Here is a 1,116-nt window from a genome sequence, read left to right as displayed (position 1 = left end):
TTTTTTTTTTTTCCTGGCAGAACCGGGGATTGAACTCATGCCCTGTGCTTGCTGTAGTGCTTTAAAAGAGGCAGATCAAAGAAAGAGGTTCAGGAACCCCTCAGTTTGTCTTGGGCGGCAGGCTTTCCCTGTGAGGCAGCTTTCAGACCAAGATGGGATAGAGGCACTCTATGCAGAGCAACCAAAATGTGCAAAAGATTTGAGAACTTTGGCCTGGCTGGGGAAACTATCTGTTCATCCTTACTTTACTGGAGTACATGGGATTGGCAGATGGGGTGGGAAGATCTCCCTAAGGCAACATAAGACCTGATACCTCCACAGTAGTCTGAACTCAGGACTTCTGTGTACCATATAAATCTATCTGATGCAGGTTTAGAGCCATTAATGAAGGTCTGATAACCATTTGCATTTGACTATAAACAAAACTTTTAAATCTTCCAGTAGCAAATGCTCGGGTAGTAATTTCTCAGAAACACCAATTCTCTTTAATCAAGTTTCTCTTGGTAGGAATCATCGATGCATTAATTCATAGAATTAAGCCTTCGTGAGTCAAACGCGCGGATGAGCAATTCCCAGTCATCTCAGAGAGCCATCCCAGGAGAGCGGCAGGATCCAGACAGTCGGTCTGTCGTCCCTCTCGTTTCCGGAATGAACCGGGGGTCACAGTGGCAATGCTCGGGATGCGGACAGCTTTTAGAAGCAGAACACATCACCTGGAGCTTAAATCGGGAATGGAACGGCCTGTCACCCGACCTAAGGGCCGGGCTGGTCCTGTCTCCCCCCAACCTAACCCAATTATTTGCATTTTCTCTCGGCCTTCCCCCGCTTTTCTCTTTCGTCCTTTTTCCCTTCATGACGTGTTTGTAGTCTCTCATCTCCTTCGCAAATCTGCTGCCCTCCCTCCCCTTCCAGCTTCGCGCGGCGCTGGCGTTCAGGGCTGAGCGAGCTATGCGCTTTGCTAACATTTTCATCCTCCCGTTCCGCCGGGCCTCCCCCACTCCGCCCGGCCGCTCCCGCGGCTCGCCCCGGGGCTCCAGGAACCTCAGGCGGATGCGGCCACGCGGCTGCCACGTCTCCGCTGCCAGCGCTGCGGTGCCTGCGCAGGCCCGGGGGGCG

General features: G+C 52.5%; 1 protein-coding gene across 1 annotated transcript in view; it reads left to right on the top strand.

The window, feature by feature from the left end:
* Window positions 1-561: 561 nt before the first annotated feature.
* Gfpt1 (glutamine--fructose-6-phosphate transaminase 1) overlaps window positions 562-1,116 on the top strand; it is a 103,630-nt gene continuing 103,075 nt past the window's right edge. Inside the window, exons 1-2 of the mRNA XM_023718401.1 lie at window positions 562-759; window positions 868-1,104. Of these exons, the coding sequence (XP_023574169.1) occupies window positions 562-759; window positions 868-1,104 (435 nt within the window). The remainder of the gene's footprint in view (window positions 760-867; window positions 1,105-1,116) is intronic.

Source organism: Octodon degus, unplaced genomic scaffold, assembly GCF_000260255.1.
Source record: "Octodon degus isolate 3935 unplaced genomic scaffold, OctDeg1.0 scaffold00058, whole genome shotgun sequence".
In the NCBI taxonomy this organism is placed as follows: domain Eukaryota; kingdom Metazoa; phylum Chordata; class Mammalia; order Rodentia; family Octodontidae; genus Octodon; species Octodon degus.
Note: the sequence above shows the minus strand (reverse complement) of the source record. Positions and strands in the feature narration are given on the sequence as shown.